The following is a 21,973-nucleotide window of genomic DNA, read 5'->3' on the forward strand; positions in this document are numbered from 1 at the left end:
GGACATGCCCAATTTCAAAGGGTGTTACCTTTTCAACATTTTGGGCAACTAAAATCGAGCCATGACTAACTGTTGGAAAAGATGACATCAAAAACAGTTCATCCTTTGCCTGAATAGCCATGAATACAGAAAATAAAAAATCTTACACTCTAGCATAATGCTCTGTGCTCGCTCAGATGATTAAAATGGATCTCTCATATACCAACAGGTGTCTGTTCTGGTTTTTGGTTGTAGCTGCTAGATGCCAGCTTTCTACAACATCCTCAGTTAAAAGTCTTGATTTTATGCAGTTTTAAAGTTATTGAACTAGACTTGGGGTTATCATGTGCCTAAACTTTTTTGGTTCTGCTAATGAAGTTTAACACCCCAGGGAATAATCATTTGCCTAGTGAAGTACTCTAATATGACCCATGTGTTTTACAACATTGCAAACCCAACCCTTATGCTCTTGGTATGTACAGTAAAGAGGAAGTGTTAGGTCAAATCAGTTAATTAAAATAAAAATAATCCAGGCTGGGCTCAGTGGCTCATGGCTGTAATCCTAGGACTTTGGCCAGGGTGTGACGATTGCTTTGAGGCTAGGAGTTCAAGACAAGCCTGGGCAAGAGTGAGACCCTATCTCTATAAAACATTAAAAAAAAAAAAAAAAACATAGCTAGCTGGGACAAAACATGCCTGTAGTCCCAGCTATTCAGGACCCTGAAGCAGGACTATTTCATCAGCCTAGGAGTTTGAGGTTGCAGTGAACTATGATGATATCACTGTACTCTAGCCCAGAGCTAGACCCTGTTCAAAAAAAAAACAAATTACACATCCCAATTCCATGGCCATGAAGAGATGCAAAATTTCTAATGGATACCAAGTGAGAAAAGTAAATTAAAACTGCTCAGAGAGATGTGCTGTGAATAATTTTAATGGTGAATAGGCAGACATGGGCATTCTCTTTCCTAATCACATGAGCAGGCTCTCTCTTGATAATAATAAATACATCGTGTCTCAGTCTACACAGAGGCCCATGGCAAACTATGTGCAGTGCCAGTTAGCAATAATTGTGGCTGTGCTCCTCTATTCCCACAGCATACCACCGGTGGTAAGGCCAGGCTTTGCATCCACAAATGCAGCCTGCAATGCTCAGTGCAGAAGAGCCTTCTAAAACGTGGCATTCGTTGGCAAGCATTTTCATTTGGCATTAGGATTGCACACACAGACTCACAAATAGCAAAGGGTGTTGAAAACAATACCTGTGAGTATTTTTTAAAGTTTGGATTTAGACCTTGCATCCAGAGTATCTGAGAAGTGGAGACGAAAACTTTTTTAGGCTCCATTGTTGGCCTACCACAACTCACACACACACACATTTTTGGCCTATCACAGCTCACACACACCCCAACACGCACACAGCATAGACTCCGTGATCTAATACATTTACTTACTGTGAGTAATACTACTTACTTAGAAGGTAAGCTTCGTAGACTTTCATGGCCAACCCTGCCTCCGCAAACAACTTCCCACCACAGGCTGGGGATGTCTTTTGCAGAAATACAGTGTGTGCTGCTCATCTCTCAGTGGAGCACAGTCTCAGGGTGGGGTATCCATGGAGACCGAGCCGCCTGCATGTGCAGGGCAAGGAAGTTACTCTGCTGGGCACCATAGCAACAGGAGGCAGAGGGAAGGCCAGCCTATCAGGGAAGCGCACAGGGCCTTCTCCCTGGTGACTGCAGCATTTCAAATGAAACCATCGCCCTCATGAATGGACACAAAGCATCTGAAGAAATACCAAATTATCAAATGGGAATAAATGCCTACACAACAGTCGAGGCTAATCCTTTGACAATACTGGAGCAAAACATACAGAATCTGTCCACACTGATTATATTACCCCAACGGGCAAGGAAGAATTTACACTATAACCCCACACAGCCCTGCATTTAATGGCAAATGTGACATGTTGAGGAAAATGCTTGGTGTACTCCATGAATTCCAGCTATTTAAATATGCAAGACGCTTCACGGCACTGCCAAGGGAAGAAGACGAGGGGAGATGGGTTGTTTTGAGGGGAGAAAATGGAATCTAGGGCTCTTTGGGACTATTGTAGGCATATTCTTTCCAACAGGAGCCTGCTAGGAGAAAAAAATGTTTATCAACCTTCCACCGCAGTGCTGTATTCCATCTTACTAAGGAGGCAGCCACAATAAAATAGGGCTAATACGTGGGAGACGGAGAGTGGACATTACAGTGCCTTAAAGTGGTGCCATTTGTAAATTTTCCTCATTTCTCATATTAAAAAAGTAACGAAAGTGATCATTTATTAAGCACATACTGTATACCAGGGAAATGTCACTACAAATATAGCCTCCTAGCAAATGCTCAAAGGTAGAGACCGTGCATGACTGCCTCTCAGGGTGGTGGGAGCATTTACAGGATGCACACACTCCGCTAATATACCTTACATCTTTTATGATTCTCACAGCAACCTGAAAAAGCTAGGTATTAATTCTTTCTCCATATCACTGTTGAGGAAAAAGAGAGAAAATTTCCTTATATGACCAACTAAACTCCCCTTCCCCCACTGTCTGCACATAATCTGGTCCACTCTGTCTCATTGTCTAAATGTAAGGTGAGGTACCTCTCCTCCCGCAATTACCTCTCAGAAAAGAAGAAATCCCCTTATATTATATGATATTATAGCCTGTAATTATAGGGCTCTCTCATAATTACCTTCTTTGAACTAAAAGTGCCACTTGAGAAAGACACATCCATCTGAATTGGGTTCAATCAGTGCTAGTTTAGGCTGCCTTCAGAGGTCAACTGATGGGATTGTTTAAAATGAAGGAGACAAATTTAAAAGCAGATTTTAATACTTGTTCTTGTGGTAGGACTCCTGCAGGCCTGTAATGATCACTTTAAATTGTGATATAGTCAGTGGCAAAGTGATAGCCATCACAAAAACCTATATTCCTGGCTATTTGAACTCAGAAACTTGAATAGCTTTGGGTAGTGAAGGCTATTGATAGACATCTGGAGGACAACGGGAAAACCAGCTGTCCCCATGCTGTATATGGTATGTTGTGACAGCCTGCTAGTTTTTCACTAATGTCCACTGCCATTCTCCCTGTTCCCCATAAATAGTAAGTGCCTATTTGACTAAGATATCCTAAGATATTATTGTAAATGACATATGCCACTCATCCTGACCTTAACACCAACTGGTTGCCCTCTTCCCATCCCTCTCCTCCTTCCTTCTGCCTGGGGGATGACAGTCCACTTGGTTCCTCAAAGGGAAGCCCAGGGTCTCAGCAGCACAGCCGCCTATCAGCTTGCACTGCCCAAATACCCAGGTGCTGCTTTGCAATAGACAAACATGTGTATTCGTAACCTCTGTACTTGGGTGTCTCTTTGTTAAAGTAACTTAACCCATACCCTCACAGAACTTGTAGGCTTGAATAAATGTCCAATGAGAGCATCAGACGTGAATTCAGAATTGCTTTATCTGCCACAAAAGGGGCAGAAGTGAAGATGATCTGCTCTGAAAATGTCAAATGAGTTAAAAAGCAGCTCTGGAGATGAGAAAGATCAAATAAAAATTTAAAATGAAATACGAATTAAAAAGTAATGTTTCAAAATTCATAGAACATAAATGTGATTAAAATAATAAATGTAAATGGTATTGAACACTGATGATCTCATCCGTATCTCTGAAGGCTTACTGAAGTTAGCAAATAAAATAAAACCTTTAAAAAATCTCACTAGGAAAATAAGGCTACCTAATTTTCTGTCACTTGTAGATAATGTATCCCTACACTTTCCTCTTCCCATTGCCCGTACCCTAGGCTAAGCCATCAACATTTAGTGTCTAGTTTCACCTCTTGCTAGTCCAAACTCCACTGGGTCTCCAGAGGGATCCCCAACACATAAATCTAATCATTTCCCTCTTTTAAAAACCCTCTGACATTTTTCGCATTACTCTGATAATACAGACTCCATCTGCCACCACTCTTTTCCCTTCTTCACCCACTGCTCTGCTCACTCGCCCATCCACCCTCCCCAAGTGTGAAGGAATCTGCTAAATTCTTAGCTCAAATGTCATCTCCCCAGACACTCCTCCGCCCATCTCCCATCCCTCTTGCTCACATTACCTTGTCTCCCTTGTCACTATCGGAACTGGTATTGCCTGTGTACTTATGTATCAGCCATCTCTTTACGGTAGGTGTCTTGTTTGTTTTTAGAGGAGTAACTCTATCCTGAATGCCTAGAACAATGATGTCAGCCCAGAGTAAACGCTAAATAAATATCGGTTGGATGAATAAATGAACGCTAATAAAGGCCGAACCAGAATTCAAACCTCTGTTTAGCAGAAACCTCTTCTTGATTAAGCAGTAAAGTGAGAGTGCCCTTTTTTTGAGACTCACATAGTGATCACCGCATTCTAGTGGACGCATCTTGGCCTGCAAGCCCATCACAGCCATATTCCTGGCGCTACCTGGAAGCCAGCGTCCATGAAGCTGACTGATCCCCCTTGGCTGCTATCAGACAAAAGCTAACGTGGCAGAAAATTTAACCTGCTGAATTACCCAAGCAAACATACGATGTTGTATGACACACAACTTTCTGTAAATACTGCTACAGCATGCCCAAGTGCCACACCATAAACTGTACCAGCAAAGATGACAGTGAGGTCCGGATGTTTATCCCTCTGGCTCCTTCCCTGCCAAAGTCCACGGTTCCTTCACAGGCAGGCTGAGAGCTCTTTCCCTCTGGGTTCCAGGTAACTGGACCCTCCTCTTGCTCCGTCAGGATGGGAGAATGGCTCCAAGCTATTGCAGGTGCCCAGTATTTCACCATTTTTCATTGGATCCCCTCAACCATGCACATCCCTTAGCAGCCAGTCTCTTCCATAACCTCTCCTCACATAGAAAAAATAAAAAAGCCCAACTTGAAGCATGTATCTGCATGATTTACAATTCCTGGTTAGACGTCTGCGTGTAAAAGAGGTTTCCAGGTTTCCAGGTTTATTTCTGTTATTCTGACACAACTGATAAATATGTTCAATGGAGGATGGCTGTCTGGGCTGCTGGGGCTTCCGCCACTTCTGCGAGATCTATAATGCTTCCTTCCCAACACATTACAGTACTTAGTAAGCATTTGGCAGGCCCCCAAATCAGTGGCTAAGAACGCTGCGTATGTAATAAATCCTAATAGACCCAGGATTTGGATGGCAGTTACCTTTGGGAAGAAGAGGATTATAGTTCACTAATTCTTTGTAAAAAACCATTAAAGGACCATTTGGCACCATTACATTAATTGGGTGCAGCATCAAAAACACAGGAGAAAGGCATGAGAAAAAAATAGGTAACCCTGCCACAAAGGTAAACACGTAAGGCCACTTGTCACACGTAAGCTTTAGTTTAACTGGTTTGGTCTCTGCTGGGGAGAAGTTATAAACTGTGTAATAATATAGCACCAAATATTATCTGCTGTATGTATCGTGGGTGAAGATTCATCCCCTCAGGGTAGAAGAAAGCCTCAGAGATCCATTTCACTGTAAATGTAGGAGCTTTGTTTAAGTTGACTAAGTTTAAGAAAGTCCCCATGATAATACAGGGCAGCACATAAAACATTCCGACATGTAAAGAAAGGACTAGTTCATGAGCAAGTGGAAAACGCTGAAGATCTCAATGTTCCTTTCAGGTTCACTTCCTCATGGCTTATTTTATTGATCTGCATCAACATAGTCTTGTGTGTTTAACTTTCTGTGCTCTCTGGAGTTACACTGAGGCTCACTGACTCTGCTGGCAGCACCTGACAGCATCATCTACCTATAAACTGTACCAGCTAATTTATCGAAATTAAGAAGAGCTTTCAGAGCTGTACAAATGTTAAAGAAAAATATTTCGTGTTTTATGTCAACACATCTTTCTTAACTGTCACACTCCCTACTGCAATTAAAATTATTCCTTTGAACGTGGACCTCTCAACTATCACAACGGTTAAGAGTTCTAAGGCTACTCTGTTCAAAATCCATTTATAAGCTGCGTGAACATGGGTAAGTTACTTAACTTCCCTATGCCTCAGCATTCCTCAGTACTCCTTATGTGTGAGGTAGAAGATGGTGACATGCCTTTCTTGCACTGAGGTTAGAATTAAATGAGTTAGGTACATGGAATTTTCCTTGAGACAGTCAGTGCTTAGTATCTACTAAGTAAAACAAAACAAAAAATGATTTCAGAGTGCTATTCAAACCCACAATGACATCCTTGCAAGAATTTTCAAAGGCTTTCAATTTCTGAAGTAGACGTGGCCTACGGTTGAGGCTGAGCTTTGCTGCTGGAAGAGCTTTGCTTATAACTGGTGAGCTATTAGGAAAACAATGCCTTGCCAAAGAACGCGGAAAGTTTCCATATAACCCAAACCTTCCCTTTTAGCAGTAGACTTTTCATTTCTTTCCACTCTGTGGCAATAGTACTAAAATACTTAAAACACTTTTCTGCCTTTCTACACATCATCTTCTGCCAGCTTCGCCATCCCAATGATGGGGTCTGCTTTTCCAGCAACCATGGCACTAAGGATTTAGAGCTGGTAATGGCCTGATGCTCCCCAAGCTTTAGGGGTCTGTCTGCTCTTTCCCATTTTCCCATCTCTTTGCACTGTCAGCCACTAGCTGTGAACTCATACTCCTGTCAGGTTGTCCCTCCTACATCGAGTATTCCTCTCGTTTTATGTGAACTGGGATAACATGACCTCCTAGAATTTAGTTTGATATAAACCTACGTTCTGTGTGAGAGTTTTAGGTGTTTTCCTGTAAATAAAGTGCCTAGAATTCGTGATATCCAATTTAGGAGCTACAATTGATCATCAGGGGTTACTTTCAGGCAGGTCCTATGCTGAGTACTTCATATTCAGTAATTTAATAACAGTAGAACTTTGAACAGACCCATTCATACATGCACTTTTCCCCAACCAAACGCAAATTAAAAATATGGAAACCCAACCCTGTTGGGTTCCAAAGGGCTGACTGTGGAACTTGAGTATGTGGAGATTTTGGATCTAGGCTGGGGGACCCAGAGTCAACACAGTTGAAGGACGACCATATTTAATCTTTTCAACAAAACATTTTACAGAAGTGGAACACAACGCTCCAAGAAAAGAACCAAGGAGATGAAGATCACACAGGTATACAATGGGGGAGTGGTAGCTCACATCTGTAATCCCAGAACTTTGGGAGGCCAAGGCGAGTGGATTGCTTGAGCCTAGGAACTCAAGAGACCAACCTGAGCAAGAGCGAGACCCTGTCTCTACTAAAAATAGAAAAAACTAGCTGGGTATGACGGTGCACATCTGTAGCCCAAGCTACTTGGGAGGCTGAGGCAGGAGGATCACTGAAGCCCAAGACTTTGAGGTTGCTGTGAGCTATGATGACACCAGGTACTCTACCCAGGGTGACACAGTGAGACTGTGACTTAAAAAAAAATAAAAAATAAAAATAACTAAAAAAATAAAAAAGATTTCAACTCAGTATGCTGGACTCCAAGATCTAGTGGTTAGAAAGTATCCCCCCACTTGGTTAGAAAATGTTCCCCAAGACAAGACATTGGGTGACCTGGGAGTAACCCTCAGCTCTCTTCTAGGTAGCTGAAGTTATTACAAGAACGGCCTACTCCAAGTCAGTTTAGCTGGGTTTTTTTTTTTTTATTTCACAAGACTAACTTTGAAGTGAAGGTGACACCCACAATAAGAATAGTAACATCTGTCAGTTATACCACCATGTGTGAAAGAGCCTCTACTAAGGGAACCAGTGTCGATTTATCACCAACTTAGTTGGTACCTTCTGAGTTTTCTAGCAAAAGCCTCTGAATGCGGGAAATAGTGTTGTTATTGGTTTTTTTTCTTTCTTTTATTTTTAAGTAACCAATCCTCTGCTATTGTAGTGAGGTTATTATAGTTCAGCTTGGCCAGATCTCCTATTTCAATAGCCTGGGTGGTGTCCGATGACAAGAGAATACTAACTTAGTTTGAATGCTAATGAGATACAGTGACATCTTTCAAATGCAGATTTCAGCTTTTCAGTTTCCAAATGTGGATTTCCTTTAAAATGTAATGCCCTCACCATTGGCTCTTTACACATCTCCTTAACTGCCTCCAGCGGTTTTTCTCCTTTCACATTTTCTAATTATTTGTTTAAATTGTGTAATCCTTTCCTCTCCTTTCCAACTACCTTTGTGTACAAAGGACTTAGTACTTTCATTTGTAAAACAATGACACTGGGTCTTTTTCTTCTTCCTGGGGTTAAGATACTCCCTCAGTAGGAAATTGAGCATTTAAAGGAGGCCCAGGAATGTCATTTCACATAACCCAATTAGGACTTTCATTTCTTAGCAAAAACAATCTCATCAGGAAACTGACTACAAACTAAATATAGGAGGGGCACCTGGGAGAAGGCACATTACCACCCACATTCCTCAAAAGGTTCCCAGTTGGAACGCCTTCATTACTTTTCTTTCAATCTACACTATGGTCCGGATTTATTGTCCAGTATTCCGCCTTTAATTGCCAGCCTCCAGAAAGCAGGGGTGCCACCAAGGCCATCTTTGCCCCATGCTTCTCCCACACTAAACATTACCCTCTCACAAAGTATACGCTCTATTTCTCATTTAAGTATTCACTGGACACCTTTCACAGAGCATGTCACACACAGAATCAGGCTCCGGAGATTCAGCCTGGCTTGTTTTGCCCAGCGGCAGATAAAAGCAAAACATGCAAACACAGACCCAGGATCCAACTGGACCATAGGAATGTTATCTTTTGCAGCGTGGTGGCAATTTTTAATTAAATCTGCATAGGAATTACGTTACAGAAGCCAAAATGACAGAAGGCTCACTGCTGCTGAGAAGTTTCCAGAATGAGCTCCCGCCTGGATGCAGAAAGGACTTTCCTGCTGTGTGTGCCGCAGGGCCCTGCTACAAGGTGCAGGTTTGCTCGCCTCCCCTTTCCAAGCTCTTCCCGGTGTTCTGGGACATATTTCACTTCTCCTTCTGCGCCTTCTGGGTCCTATACTCAGAGAACATTACATGCCAAAGAGGCATTTCAGTAACTCCTTTCTGAGGTGAATAGCAGTGTTTCAGAATCTAGAACAACAGACCTAAAATTAAACGGGTTTAGGTTACTTAAAGAGCCCCTAATTGCTTGCTATTTTAATAATCTGGTATCGGTTTTAATGAGTCATTTTTAAAAAGTGGAGCGCACATTAAGAGCTGAGGATCAGTTTTGGCTGAGGGGACATGACTGCTTATAGCAGTGAAGGAGGAAGAACACTTTCATCTCAGAGAAGAATCTTCTTATATTTTAATAGATTATATCTACACATTTTAAAAATTGTGAAGTCCTCTGGGGGCCTCTCTTCCAGCATTTCCTCTCTTCATATTTATGAGACTGACAGGTTCATGCTGCTAAAAGTTCAGAGAACCATAGGTCACGATGCAGATTTTTCTCAAATTCAAAGAGTTCACTGTACAGAATTGGGTCTCATTCAATGGTGACATTAGACATTCCAGGCAACTTAAAAAGTAAACTTTAAGGATCCTTTTATCTTGGTTAAACACAAATCAAAGAAAAAGATCACTAGGTCAAAAGTGCTTAGGTGACAGTTATGCCTAAGAGCAATGATCCGAAGCAGCTAGCAGAAGTGGCTGCTTCCAGCTCTGCCTCTGGGCACAGGTTATTAACACATTGACTGCCACACTAGAAAAAAAAATTTCCCTTGGGGCCAAGGAGTTTTATTATGGGGTTCCCAAGGTAGAGGTGTATGAGTTATATACCCTTCATGAGGCCCCAAGCTCAAAACTAATATGAGTTGCATAAGTACCACATGCTAACGAATTGTGCCACTGGGTGCCATAATGAGCATGAGTTAAATACAATTTACATCGCAATTAATGTGTTAAACTCAGGTGCATAATTCTAATGGAGGAGACCCAAGAAACCTCTGGTTTAGGTATAAGGACCTACATACATAAAATACAGTATATATGAAAACAGGTTCTTATATGTACGTGTGTATGTCTCCTGGAGTACGGTCCATAGCGGGAGTGATTCTCAGACATCCACCAATCTGGATTTGTTTTCTTCCTTCTATCCTTCTATTCTTCCTTTTGATCCCCTGCAATCTCTTCACGTAAGCCTAAGGCTATAAGGATTCTCAGCAAGATGAGTGGCCAGCTGATTGTTAGCAAATGAGCACCTTCTGTGGGATTAAGGACTGGACCAGTGTGAATTCTGTACATAGTTTTAAGTATGATCTCAACATACAATTATTCTTACGATAACTATTAAAACAAAGAAAGGCAATGTTAGGCTTAACTCCCATTTAAACTTTGTTCTTGCCCCACCACACTTGATTCTTGTTTTATTATTTCCTTGTATTGGTACCACCGTGCTTTTAGAATAAAGTTGTGACGATAGGGGATTAACAAAAACAAAATACTTCAGGTTGCATTCAAATCCTACAATACCTTCTCGACAAGACCTACTTTTTCTTTGCAATCCACGAAGCTGACAATCTTCCCTGTACCATTTTATCTACTTAATCCCATAGTCTACCTTTCTTCTGCGGCCTGCAAATGCTGATTGCACCTGTAATGCCCACCAGAGTCAGTGTGCTGGCGGTAGGAAAGGAGGGCCAGGGCTCCTGCTCTTCAACTCCTGCCTCGCATGTTAAGAGAAGCAGATTCCCCTGGTTATTTACTCCCAGGACAAGAGAAAATCAGAAACATGTCTCCATAGAAGATACACAAATGCCCACTAAGCACACGAAAAGATGCTCACCACCAATCAGCCTCAGGGAAACATAAGCCAAAAAGCCCAGGAGATATCCCTTTACACCCCCAGGATGGCTGCCATCACAAAGACAGACAATAACCGGGTGTTTATAGGGTTGTAGAGAAACTGGAACCCTTACACCCTTCGGGTAGGAATGTAAAATGGAGCAGTCATTTTGAAAAATAGTTTAGCAATTCTTCAAAAATTAAAATAGCAAGTATCGTATGCCCAAGCAATTTCATTCCCAGGTGAAAATTCCTCAGTGAAAACATGTTCAAACAAAAACTTGTACGCCAATGTTCGCCATTATTCATAAAAGCAAAAAAGTGGAAACAACCCAAATGTTCATGAACTGATGATTGGATAAATAAAGTGGAGTATTTTATCATCCTAAGGTAAGATGCTGACAATGGGGGAAGCTGGAAGGCGTGGCAGTGAGGAGGTATGGGAACTCTCTACACTCTGTTTTTCTATAAACCTAAGATTGCTCAAAAAAATAGTCTTTTTTACAATGCAATAGACCCATAGGATGGAGTATTATTCAGCCATAAAAGGTAATAACTTACTGATACATGCCACATTGCTGAACCCTGAAAACATTCTAATTTAAAGAAACCATACAAGGTTTGGTTATAGTAACAGAATAGGAAAGTTATAGTAACAGAAATAAGGTTAGTGTTTGCCAGGGACTGGGGGAAAGAAAGAAAAGAGTGGTGCTAATCGGTATGAGGTTTCTTTGGGGGAGGGGTAATAAAAATTTAAAAATGGTGATGTTTGCACAACAGTTTGAAATTTTGAGTACACTGACCTGGCTTCCCAAAGTAAATTTTATGGTATATCTCAATTTCTTAAAAAAGATAACAGGGCTAAGGAAGGGTAAAAAGGCAGTCTTGGTCCTTGGGCATACAAGGGAATGGTTTGATTTCTTAGCTATATTTTTCTGACTTTCTTTTTTTTTTTTTGTAGAGACAGAGTCTCACTTTATGGCCCTCGGTAGAGTGCCGTGGCCTCACACAGCTCACAGCAACCTCCAACTCCTGGGCTTAAGCGATTCTCTTGCCTCAGCCTCCCGAGCAGCTGGGACTACAGGCGCGCGCCACAATGCCCGGCTATTTTTTGGTTGCAGTTTGGCCGGGTCGGGTTTGAACCCACCACCCTCGGCATATGGGGCCAGCGCCTTACCGACTGAGCCACAGGCGCTGCCCCTATTTTTCTGACTTTCTTTGACTCATCATCTCTTTCTTAAATATTGAGGGCACTCAACACCCTTTGTACAATCCTCATCTTTCTTTTATAGGTTGTCTTTGCTTCCCCATTGTCTATCATTCCTTTTCCTTTACATACTATTCCAAAGTGGGAGTATTAACAAATTCACGAGGACTACCATTCATCAGTGCCATTCTGAGTTAAGAGGATTTTTTTTCACATAGTTTAAGTTTTGCTCTGGAACAAAATAACATCCTCTTTGGTTAACCAAGCCAAGGTGAAGGATAATTCATTGTGGTACGTTGTCCACATAGAAGAAAAAAGCAGACAGAGATGTCAGCATTCAGTCAAAGAGGACACAACCTTGGTTCCATCCAAATAAAACTGTCTATGGCTCTGTGTACAAAAATATTATCTCCCCCTCCAAAAAAAAAATAGTAGAAGATAAATGTAAGGAATGAGGAATCATGTAAGTCTTTAATCTGTCTTTCCAGGCTCATAAATATGTATAGAATAACTATGGATGTTAAAAGAATGCAACAGAGAGATGTCTCCCAATGCATATGTGCATGGCCTTTTGCTTTCAAGTTATCACTCTAGTTTTTCTAAAACTATATGTTTTACAGTTCATATATTCATATACTATGAATATATTTCTGAGAAACAAAATACATCAGGGGTGTCCAACCTTTTTCTTCTCTTCTACACACTTGAAAATAAGACTTGTCTTGGGCCACACCATACTACGAAAGCTGATGAACCATCAAAAAAGGTCTGTACATATACTTTTTGTGGTATCTGACACCAAAGATAAAAGCAAACCAAGTCTCCAATAATCTGCATGTGGCCCATGGCCTGCAGGTTGGACACCCCTGAACCTTTTTTGATGCTCACGGCATTTCGTTTATTGGCATAATTATCTCCCTTTCATCATATAGTTTCCCGTATTTTGCCATCATTGAACATCAGTATCAGTGATCCCTGACTCAGTACACGGGTGTTTTGTTTCAAGTGTGAAATCACCCCAGCCACACTAATCTGATAAAGACAGGAGGACACTGACCTGGCTTCACAAAGCCTGACTTTGATTCCTTCTTATGTCGAGCCGATGGAATGCTTCCCTCACCAACCATTCCAATTGTGCATTTCTTTCTGGTAAAATCTTCATCACTCCCAGGGCAAAAGCCAAAGGGGCTATTTCCAGCATCTGAAGGCGTCTTCACAGGAGACACTGATTGGCTACTAGGACAGCCTGTGTCATCTAGAAAATAGGAATCAGTCAGTGTTTAACGATGAGGAGGGAATCAACAATGGCAAAGAGAGCCCTGCAGTGTGCCACACGCAGACTCGCAGCCACACGTGCGCTCCGCTTTGCAGCCCCAGTTAACAGGCCTGGGTGACTCTCTCATTGACTCTCCTTTTATTTTTCCCAATTTTGACCTCTCATGCCCCCCTCCCGCCAATTATTTTAAGGCAAAACTTTACAAGCATTTTGATCACAACTATTTCTCTATCATGCTTCTTGAGAAAACATAAAGGTATGTCTGTTTTAACACTTTATATAACTTGGGTCATATCTGTCCAGAGATTTTTTTGGATAAGATTAGTAATAAGTTCAGCAGAGCAAACTCAGGACCCTTAGTGTGAACTCTTTAGAGATGTTTATGTTAGAAAATAAAGTTGAATATTATTGACCACACCCAGTTTTTGATCAATTAGCCCATCAATTGGTTAACAGACTCTGACAGATAAGACATCCAGTTTTCAAGTTCAAGGCAGCAAGACAAAGTGATCCTGTTTTATTATACACATATGCAAATAAAATTGCATTAATCAGGTATAGTGTAGTCTAGAGTAAACTGCTAAAATAAAAATGATAATTCAGATTAGAAACATTCCCTTCATTTTCAAAATATAGATTACTACCAGAGTCCTTACTGTAAGTTAATATGCATGATATGAAGTGACCTGTAAATGCTTATTAAGCAAATAGAAAGTCATACTGCTGACTCCCATAAATGCTTTCCATAGTTATTAAAGTATTTATGATGGTTGATTGATTCATTTATACTCTGATGCGGAGAATTGTATTTTAATGCATAGCCAAATCAATATTACTTAGAAGTATGCCTACCCAAACCCATCAGTTAGTGGCAAGTTTTCATTACTAAATAATTTCTTATTATATGGAAATATTTTGATGCCAGACTTACTTTAGTAACTAATTAGACAAAAGAATGAACATAGGCATAGACAGTTAGTATGAATAACATTTAGGGCTCTTACATTTTTATGAATATTAAGGGAGCTAAAATAATTTGCCATCTATCAAAGTCTATTTTAGAACTCCACAACTTGAATAAAGATATAAACAGAATAAGGCCTGAATAAAATATACTGGCTGCTAGAATCTACCTAAAAGAGCAGAACTCCTTCATTTTTGGCCTTTATTTCATTTTTCATTACGAAACATCTCAGTTCCTAGAACAAAGTGAACTTGGCACTAATAAAAGAATTTATTTCTCTTGATAATCCTTTTCTGACTTTCAGATGTATTAATGTACACACTACCTCCAAGGTCTGTTTTTGCAAATAAAAGATTTTTAGTATGCTCTACGCAGTCTTTGGCCTTTTTTTTTTTTTTTTTGAGACAAAGTCTCACTATGTCACTCTGGGTAGAGTGCTGTGGCGTCACAGCTCACAGCAACCTCAAACTCTTGGGCTTAAGCGATTCTCTTGCCTTTAGCCTTCCAAGTAGCTGGAACTGCAGGCGCCCACCACACTGCCCAACTATTTTTGTTGTTGTTGTAGTTGTAATTGTTGTTTAGCAGGCCTGGGACATACCCATACTCAGCCTCTGTGTATGTGGCTGGTGACCTACTCACTGAGCTATGAGTGCCAAGTCTTTGGGCTCTTTTAAACGTGTTATATTCTTCCTGAACTCCTAAAGAAACTCTGGCCCCTAAATTATAGAGTGATGAGAGTCCCTCTGGGCTGCTACTGTCCAGCTATATCACTGCCTGCTCTACTTGCCTCTTCCTTACATTTTCGCATCCCGTGCTTCAACCCTAAGAAATCTGAGCTCCCTTTAAAGGGTGCAATATCTAGTAATTACCCAGACAGATTCCAGCAGTTCTACAAGGCTCAACAAGTTCGCACACGGCCTCAGGAGAGCCTGCCTCTCTTTGTAGATTCCTATCCCAAAGCTGCTAAACAAATGAGGCCTGACCACTCAAAATTACCTATTGCCTTTAAAATTATTTCCTTTGAGTCAGTTCCATAACTTCTTTTCAAAGAGCAATCTCCCAAATAAATCAAAATCTTGAAGTTTGGGACATGTTTCAGAATCTCTACCTGAAAAAGTCATTTTTTCTGGAAAGCTCTCAGACCCAAAGGTAAAATTAAACAATTTCCAGTATTGAAAAATGGTGTCAAAATGACACTTTTGTTTCTATTATCATTTTTTCTGGGGTTAAATAAGAATGAATATGGACACATCATGTTTTTAGGACTAGCAATTTTAAGGACTAAGTGGTGGGGTCTGGTTAAAAATTGGGAACTGCAATGATTTAGAGTGAGGGCAGTGGAGAAAAGCCTGGAGCAACGTTTCACCTGGAGGCTGATGCTCCAACTGTCACCTACATTTACAACCAGGATCTCCAGGAGAAGGGATTGCGAGGGTTAATTCCTAAATATATCTTGAGCTTTAGGCATGTCTTACAGCATTTAAATCACTACATAATTGTCTCTTAACTGTACACCACAGTGCTTCATACTGAGGGGGGTAAATAATAGGAATGTAAGACCCTACCTTTCTTTGCTTAGCTGAATCTGTCTCAAGCCGTGGCACTGAAACAGCTCCAACTCTGTAGCTGGGCCCTATCCTGATGGAGTTTATAATAAGCTAAAATGAGTCGGATATACATCAACTTACAATGCACAGTTCTTATAAACTGGCAAGTCTGTTAAAGTAAATCCATACCCAAGAAAATCAGTGCATTATCAGAGAAGCCTGAGACATTTGCCTGTTTTGTCTAATGGGACCAACACTCACAAAGGAATCTAGTTTCAGAAAGGGTAGACCATTAATCTTCCTACTACAGAGGGAACACTAAGTTATACAAAGACAAATCCCAGGAAAAACACAGTCATGTGTCAGAGTCATCTGGTCACCGGTGCCACCTGAGGCATTTTCCTTTGGCAACACTGAAGACATGGTTATCTTTTTACTAAGTCTTGCTTAGGCTCCTCAGCTCTCGATCCCCTGTTTCCTCTGCATGGCCACAGTTAGAAGCTGGCCACTAGTTCAAATGAACATAATGCTCCTTTTCAAAGTTTTACGCAAAATAATCTTACTTGACATTTACTCCAAGATTCTAAGAATAATAAAGTCAAGCTGATGTTTTTGGATGGTTCATATTTAATCTTACTCTGTGCTAAACTACACATGGAACATGCACTTATCAAAGAAATCTATTTATTAAACCTAATATAGTTGTACTATATTAGGCTGCCTTCTGTTTCCTGCTGCTACTGACTGCTAAATTCACTCTGTAGAATCTGTAGATTTATAAACACAGTATTTATAATTCCAGACACTATAAGTTAATTTAATATAAAGAAATTATCACTGACAACAATTTCCAACACAATACCATGAAGAAACTCTCTGGGCAGCAAATGGCAGAACTCCTGAATGATTTGTGCCCAAAGTGTGGGATGTTCCAAATTCCCAGAATGCCTGACAAAAGTAAGAACATTTCAGTTTGGTTTTTCCATTAGGAAAGCTTTGCTCTAAGGCTTTAGGAAGACTATGTAGAATATTGTTGGTCTACTGGAGAGAGAAAAATTTGAAACACACACAAACACACCTTCTGGTTGAAGGACACAATTACAACCCAGACTTTACCTTACAAATGCAAACATTGTACCCTAATCATATGTACCCTCATGTTAATCTCAAATTTTCTAAAAAAGAAAATTTTAAGAAAGAATAAAATTCAAATGATTTATTACCATTGGATATATAAAAAAATGATGGAGGCTCAGCACCCGTAGCTCAGTGAGTAGGGCGCTGGCCACATACACCAAGGCTGGCAGGTTTGAACCTGGCCTGAGCCTGCTAAACAACAATGACAACTGCAACAACAACAACAAAAACCCAGGTAGGCATTGTGGCAGGCATCTATTGTCCCAGCTACTTGGGAGGTGGAGGCAAGAGAATTACTTAAGCCCAGGAGTTTGAGGTTGCTGTGAGCTGTGAAGCTACAGCATTCTACTGAGAGTGACTTAGTGAGACTCTGTCTCAAAAAAAAAAAAAAAGAAAGAAAAAGAAAAAATGATGGGCTCATGGTAATACAAGAAAACTAGAAAGAGACCAAGAAGGGCCTCTCTCACCACCCAACTTCCCAGCTCCTTAGAAATCAGTGGAAGTGACACAGAGACCAATTCCTCATATTGAAAACTGGCAATTATAAGTAAAGAAAAAAATTGTGTGTCTTATAATAAAAAGTTTTTATTATAGAACTGCATTTCAGTTTATACAGGAACACTGAAATCCCTCATTGATATTGGAAAGTTCATCATTACAGTTACAGAAGCATTCTGGTTATTGAAAGTAGATGGAATAATCAAAGTAGAAAATTACTATTTTGCAACCTATAATGAAATAATTGATTTAGGCAACAAACATATAGAGAAAACCATTAGACAAAAGGCTGAAGAAAGTTTGCAATGGAGAAATCAGGTCTTACCCAAATGTACCCACTGAGTATTTTTTGTATCACCAGCAGTGGGAAAACAGACGTTATATGTACCTTCTGATATGCACTCTAATCATCTGTACCCTCATATTAATCTGAAATTTAAAAAAATGTACTTTCTGATATGATGTGAGATGAAGCACACAGCATTTCCTATTATTCTTGCCACAAAAAAATTGCCTCACATTTAATCAAAGTTTTAGAGCTAATGTCTACCTTATAAATATATAGAGAATAGAGTGAAGAGTTAAGTTAGGGACTGGCAAACTGCAGCCTGCAGGGCAAATTTGTTCTGCTGCTTGTTTTGCAAATAAAATGTTATTGGAACACAGCCATGCCCAATCCTTTACATATTGTCTACTGTGGCTTTCAAACTACAATGGCAGAGTTGAATAATTGCAAGAGTAGCTGTCTGGCCAGCAAGGTCAAAAATATTTACTATCTGGCCCTTTACAGAACACAAATTGTTTACCTCTGGGTTAAATGCTACCATGAGGAAGCAGACAGACACTTTGGAGACAATTAGGGATATTTCAATGCTCTTTATCATACCAGGGAATTATGTTAGTTGTGTTAGTAATTAAAATGGCACTGTGATTCTCTAAGAAAATACGCATTTTTCTTTTTAGTAGTGTATGCTGAGGTACGTAGGTAGACATTGTACGATGAAATGATGATGTGTGGAGATTTGCTTTAAAGTGAGTAAAGAAGAAAGTGAGGGAGGGAGGAAAGAAGAAGATAGCAAATCTAGCATGAGGTGGGTTTTGAGCATATGGGAGTTCATTGTACCATTCTCTCTGTTTTTTGAGTATGCTTTAAAAATTTTCAAACTATTTTATTTCTTGAAAACATTAAGGGAATACCTATTTAAAATAGATATGAACACAGCATTATTTTTTTTTCTTTTTTGGGTGGTGGGGATACAGAATCTCACTCTGTCACATAAGGCTGGAGTGCAATGGTGTCATCACAGCTCACTTGGAACTCCTGGGCTCAAGCAATCCTCCTGCTTTAGCCTCCCAAGTAGATGAGATTACAGGTGCATACCATCAGGCTTGGCTAATTTTTCTAGTGTTTGTACAGACAGTGTCACTCTATTGCCCAAGCTGGTCTCAAATTCTTGGCCTTAAACGATCTTCCCACTTTGCCTCTCAAAATGCTAGGATTCCAGCTGTGAGCCACCACACCTCACCAGAACATAGAAGTTTTAAAGACTTATTTCTTCTTGTAAGGCATGATAGATTGTTTCCATTTTTCCATTACTAAAATTGCCTTATTAACACATGTTATAGATATGTCTTTGGTGAAACTTCTGATTACATTATAGAATACATGTTCATTGGGATTTTTAAACCTTGCAAGAAAGGTGAAGCAACTGATATTCCTATTATTGTATGAAAGTATCCCACTTACTGAATTGCTGTCAGTATTATTTTGCTTGCAGTTTTTCAAGTTATTAATTAAAATGACTCTTGATGTCTTAATTTACATGCTTTTAATTAAGAGTGAAGCTTAACATCTTTCATATTTTCATTGGTCTTTTTTACTTTCTCTCTGAATTGTTTATGTCCTTTGATAATTGCTCTATTTCTTATTGATCTGTAAAAAATCCTTATAAGTGACAGCTGTTAACATTTTGTCCTATTTGACTCAGTTTTTGTATCCTGTTGACTTTATGATGTTTTTGACATTGAAACCTTCTATTCTGTCAAATCTCTCCATGAGTTCCTCTGTGATATCTTCCAATGCTTTTATGCTTAGCATGTCCTATTTACTGAAATATCAACTAAGCATTCACCTATACATTCTCCTAATATTTATAGTTTCACTTTTCTCTTACGTTAAATCCACTTGGAATTACAACGTTGTATGAGGGTTAAACTCTAACTTTAAACTCTAACACTAACTTTATTAGTGGAATTTTAAGGAAATCTATTCTTTCCACATTACTTTGCAAAATTTTTATAAGAACTTGAAAGCAACGAATACTTTTTGAATAATTCATTTATACATTTTAAGTTATTAAGACTCCCCCCAAATACATGTGTGTATTATAAAATTTTCTCATATTTAACAAAAGTGCCTAATAACTAGTATTGTCAAATACATTTGGCGTCCAAGTTGAAACTTCTTGTACCAATCAGTAAGGTAAGGTGTAGGAATAAAACACCAAGTTCTAAAGATCACAAATAAAATACTCCTTCAAAGTCCATAAAGCATCTCTAAAACTTCTGGGTTCCCTTATGAATTTAGATCACAGAGTGAGCTAGTTTTCAAAAACAGTTCCAGAAGACATACTTAAAAATAACATCAGGAGGAAGAAATGTGGTTTTGTGCCATAATGTCTTGAAACATTCAGTTATGGTTTGATGCTATTTAGTATTCAGTTGCATAATTTTTTGGGGAAAAATGACTGCTATTTAAGGAAACATTATTTTAAATTATATGGAAATCTAGTTGATTCTCATGAACAACAGAAACACTGCTTGTTCATGCACTCAACAAATATTTACCGTATATCATGTACCAGACTGCTAGAGCTTTTATTTTTCTAATTGCTTCAGGTACTGTCATATTTGAAGATTTACAGTGACAGATAAAATGTCACAGCTTAAACTCAGGATTAATCTGAGCCATGTGAAATTCTTACCAGACACCATTCAGTGCATTCATATGTACACAAAGGATATAGGAAACTAACATTTATTAAGTGTCTATCATGTGGTGAGTAGACCAAGTTCTATCATACAATTTTAATAACGTCTTACATTATCATTGAGAAAACTGAGGCTCAAATTAAGAATTTCATGACTACATAGCCATTAAGTAACAGACTCAGGATTTAAACTCACTTTAGTCTGATAGAGTGCCTATTTCACTCGCCACCACAGGCTAGCTGTTTTCTAAAATTTTCTACTTATGTTTTTTCCAAGAGGAAACACCAGCAATTCTGAAAATGTCCAAATTAAAAACAGACAAAGGAAGCTGTTTGAAAGAAGCCATCCCATAATAAGCAGACCACAAAGATTTGAGGCAAGAAATTCCCTCTAGTTGCCTCCAGTATTCCTTCCTCAACATATGTAGCTGTAAAAACGCAGGCCATTCAGATCATTTTGAATTCTAGGTTTTCAATAACAAAATCTGAACTTCTATTCCCTCACCTAATTTTAGCATCCTTTGTAGTGAGAATTCACCAATCTACAAGGCTGATTCAGTGTCTATAATACATCACTAACCAGGGCCCATGTTCAAGAGTAAGAATCTCATCCATCCATTAGTTTGCTTTTTCCTCAGATAATTACTGATTTCCTACAGTGTGTCAGGCATTGTTCTAAATATTAAGGACATAATGATGAGCAAGACTCTAAGATCCTTGCCCACAAGGAGTTCATACTCTGGTGGTGATAAGGGACAGTTAAAAAGATTTTGGATTGTGATGTCCTATTAATGAAATAAACTTGGTGGTGGTGTGCAGACTAGGAGGAAGGTGGTAATGTACTTCATCAGATATGGTGTCATAGAAAACTCTTAAAGAGATAGTTTGAACTGAGACCAAAACAAACAAATAAACAAAAATAAAACCAGAGAGGAACTAATGGTAGAAAAGGCAGAGTAAAGAATTCCAGGCAGAGGGAGCAAGGGTACATTGAAAACACTGAAAGGAGCCCAGGAAGGCTGATGTGGAGAGAATGATTGGTGATGAGGCTGATGAGGCTGATGGAGTCCCAAGCAGTACTGAACCATAGTCCAGAAATCATCAAAATCATTAAGTTTTCCTTAAGACTATAGAAGCTATAGTACACATGAAACGTGAGATGACAAACATTTGGTTTGTGGTTGGGGGGTGTGGGTGGCTCATGCCTGCAATTCTAGCACTCTGGGAGGCCAAGGCAGGAGGATTGCTTGAGCTCAGGACTTTCAGACCAGTGTGAGAAAGACCAAGACCTTGTTTCTACTAAAAATGGAAAAATCAGCCAGGCATTAAGTCAGGTGTCTTTAGGCCCAGCTACTTGGAAGCCTGAGGCAAGATTGCTTCAACCCAGGAGTTTGAGTTGCTGTGAACTAGGCTAACGCCACACCATGACACCCTAGACTAGGCTGCAGAATGGACTCTGTCTCAAAAAAAAAAAAAAAAAAAAAAAAAAAAAAATATATATATATATATATAGTTTGTAGTTATGAAGGAGGACAGA

At 39.6% G+C, this 21,973-nt stretch overlaps 1 protein-coding gene across 8 annotated transcripts in view; it reads right to left on the reverse strand.

Moving 5' to 3' along the window:
- The window catches only part of SYBU (syntabulin), a 100,981-nt gene that overhangs the window by 29,242 nt on the left and 49,766 nt on the right, over window positions 1-21,973 (reverse strand). For 7 of the 8 annotated variants that reach the window (XM_053558903.1, XM_053558906.1, XM_053558904.1 and 4 more), the window contains one exon: window positions 13,082-13,279. In XM_053558903.1, the coding sequence (XP_053414878.1) occupies window positions 13,082-13,279 (198 nt within the window). Of the gene's footprint in view, window positions 1-1,452; window positions 1,611-13,081; window positions 13,280-21,973 lie in introns of those variants that run through there. The other variant, XM_053558907.1, reaches the window with a different exon arrangement.

Source organism: Nycticebus coucang, chromosome 13, assembly GCF_027406575.1.
Source record: "Nycticebus coucang isolate mNycCou1 chromosome 13, mNycCou1.pri, whole genome shotgun sequence".
NCBI classification, from domain to species: Eukaryota; Metazoa; Chordata; class Mammalia; order Primates; family Lorisidae; genus Nycticebus; species Nycticebus coucang.